At 78.1% G+C, this 2904-nt stretch overlaps 1 protein-coding gene across 1 annotated transcript in view; it reads left to right on the top strand.

The window, feature by feature from the left end:
- Positions 1-1204: 1204 nt before the first annotated feature.
- CRELD1 (cysteine rich with EGF like domains 1) overlaps positions 1205-2904 on the top strand; it is an 8380-nt gene continuing 6680 nt past the window's right edge. The window contains exons 1-7 of the mRNA XM_026052618.1: positions 1205-1294; positions 1364-1385; positions 2024-2185; positions 2285-2424; positions 2501-2560; positions 2643-2697; positions 2769-2902. Of these exons, the coding sequence (XP_025908403.1) occupies positions 1205-1294; positions 1364-1385; positions 2024-2185; positions 2285-2424; positions 2501-2560; positions 2643-2697; positions 2769-2902 (663 nt within the window). The remainder of the gene's footprint in view (positions 1295-1363; positions 1386-2023; positions 2186-2284; positions 2425-2500; positions 2561-2642; positions 2698-2768; positions 2903-2904) is intronic.

Here is a 2904-nt window from a genome sequence, read left to right as displayed (position 1 = left end):
GCGCGGCCCCCGCGGCGCCTCCGCGGCCGCGCCAGGACCCTCCTGCGCCGGCTGCTGGAGGCCGAGGCGGGACAGGAGCCCCCCGCGCAGCCCCCCGAGGCGTCCCCGTGCAGCGCCCCGGTGTCGGCGCCCGGTGCGCAGGTGGCTGCCGGCACCTGAGCGCCCTGGTCAGCGCTGGGCACGGCTGCGGGAGCGCCGGGGCCGGCGCCGCCCTGATGCCCCGGTGAGGGGCTGCGCACGGAGGATGCACCGGGACGGAGCCCGCGGGAAAGGCTGCGGGGACCCCAGGGACGGCTCACGGCGCTGGAGGAGCCGCTGACGTCCCCACTGCCGGGACAAGGACATGGAGCAGCGAGGGACGAGGCCACGGGTGCAGGGCCTGGCATGGACACAGCCCCACGGAGGGGCCCGGGCATGGCGGGGCCTGTCGGGGCCCGGCGCAGGGTGGAGGTGGCTCCACGCCCCCCACGCCGGCGTGGGGGAGAGAGGGGCCTCCCGGGGGCCGCAGTGGGGCCGGGCGGCGCGCAGGAGGCGCCGGGGCCGGCTGCTGGCTCCGCTTGGCCCCTGGTGCTTTGGGACTTGGAGCAGAATAAAGACCCTGGCTGCAGCCGCTGTGCCGCGACTCGGGGGGGCCTGGGACGCGGTGAGGAGGGTCCTGGGGGCTGCTGCCTGCACCCGGGGGCTGCCCCAGCCCCATAGAGTCCGTGGGGCGGGAGCCTCTCCTTTGCACCCCACAGCCACACTCCTGCAGCCCCAGCTGCACCGTGCCGTGCTATGGGGCAGCCCTAGCCCCATGCCGTGCTGCTGTGGGGCAGGCCTGAGCCGCATGCTGCGCTATGGGCCCCAGCTGGCCCCGTGCCAGGCCATGGGGCCGGCTGCACTCAGTTATGGGGCTGGCCAGCCCCACGCCGCACTGCTCTGGGGCTGGCCGGAGCAGCTGCTGGGTCCTGCAGCCATGTGGGCAGCCCGGGCGCCGCGTGCAGCCGCGGGGCGGCGGGCGCGGATCCCTCCTGGCTGCCTTTCCCTTTCCCTTTCCCATCCCGGCCCGTCCGGGAAGGCCCCACCCCGGGGCGGTCGCGGCGCCGTGCTGGGATCCAGGTGTCCGGGAGCGGAGCAGGAAGCGGGAGCCGCCGGCGGCCGCGGCGGGGCCGTGGGAGGGGAGGGCGCCGTGGGGCAGGGGGCCGTGGGGCGCCAGGTCCCCGCCATGGGGCCGCCGGGCCTGGCGCTGCTGGCGCTGCTGGCGCTGGTGCCCGGCGGGCGCTGCGCCCCCCGCGACGCCCTCGCCTGCCCCCAGGTGGGTCCGGGCACGTGGGGCAGCACGGGGGGCTCTGTGGGGCAGCCCTGACCCCTGCTTGCTCCCCAGGGCCTCGCCTGCCGCCTGCTCGGTAAGTGCCGGGCACCCCACGGGCCCCCGAATGCACCCCACTGCGCCGGGGAGCCGCGCGCCCCACGGCGCCCGTGCCCCGCAGACAGCCATGCGCTGGGCAGCCCCCCGGGGCCGGGCCGCGTCCCGCTGTGTCGCCGTGTTGGTGCGGGCGCTGCCGCCCGCCGCGCGCCCCGGCGGCATCGTGGTGCGTAGCCGCTCGGCGCCCCGCGGGTCCCCACATCCCGGGGGTGTTGGCAGTGTGGGGCACCCGGCCGGGTGGCACGGGGGGCACCCGGGATGGGGGCAATGCATGTGCGCACGCTGGGGTCCCGCTCTGCCTTCACCTGCATGGTCCCACGCATCCCGCTGCACCCACACATGGGAACACGGGCACAGGGTCCGGGTCCCGCTCGGGTCCCGCTCTGCCTTCACCTGCACAGCCCCACGCATCCCGCTGCGCCCTCGCATGGGGACATGGGCACAGGGTCCGGGTCCTGCTGTGCAACATGATGCTCCAGCCCTGGGTGCCCAATGCAGCCTGCATGGGGTGGTGCCACGCGGGAGCTGCGACGCCCCGCGGTGCTGCAGCCCCATGTGGGGACACGGGGCAGTCGGCTCCGCCGTGCCCGCAGCGGCCGCACCGCGGTTCTCCCGCAGGGCCAGCCGACGCGCGAGTGCTTGGAGGCGCCGCGCTCGGAGCCGCGCGGCACGGCGCCGGGCACCGCGCGCCACCCGCAACGCCACCGGCACTGCCCGCTCACCGCGCTGTCCCCACAGACTGCTCCCGGCCCGCGGCCCGCGCCCTGCCGCACTGCCAAGGTAGGAGCCCGTGTCCCGCGCGCCGGGCTCTGGCACAGCCGGGACGCCAGCGCTGGGGGACGCAGGCGCTGACCCCCCGTGCCCATCGTCGTGGCACAGCGCCGCGGCTGCAGGTGCTGCGCGGGCCGCAGGCGGCCGTGGTGCAGGTGCAGGAGGCGGCGGCCGGGCACAACTACACGCTGCGGCTCTACCACAACCGCAGCCGCGGCGCCGGCAGCTCCGGGCGCACGGTCACGGCGGTGAGTGCCCGCCGGCCCCGCGCCGGCCCGGTGCGCCGTGCCACGGGGTGACCCCCGCGTCCCCTTCCCGCTGCAGAGCGGCACCCTGAACTACAGCCTGCCTGCGGACGAGGTGCTGCCCTGCCTGTGCCTGCAGGTGGGCACCGGTGCCGCCGCGGCGCGCGGGGACGGTGCCGCGCGGGCGCCCGAGCCCTCCCGCAGTGCCCTCTGCTCCGCAGGTGTGGCTGGATGCGCCGGACCCGCCGCGCGCCACCTCCTGCCCCTTCTCCCGCGGTAGGTGCCCGGCGCGGCGGGTCGGCACGGCGCGGTGCCCTGGGGCCGCACCGACCGCCCGCTCCCCGCAGACGCCGCGGCCTGGCAGCGCCTGTGGGCGCAGAGCCGGCTGCTGCTGCACGCGGCCGGCGGCGCGCTCTCCTGCTCCGTGGCGTCGCCCTGCGACCTGCCGGCGCGGCTGGTGCCCTGCTGGCGCGCGGCGCCCGC

The sequence above is a fragment of the Nothoprocta perdicaria genome, unplaced genomic scaffold, assembly GCF_003342845.1.
Source record: "Nothoprocta perdicaria isolate Ctin4 unplaced genomic scaffold, notPer1 scaffold_9, whole genome shotgun sequence".
NCBI lineage: Eukaryota > Metazoa > Chordata > Aves > Tinamiformes > Tinamidae > Nothoprocta > Nothoprocta perdicaria.
The sequence above is the reverse complement of the archived record's forward strand: the minus strand, read 5'-3'. Positions and strand labels throughout refer to the sequence as shown.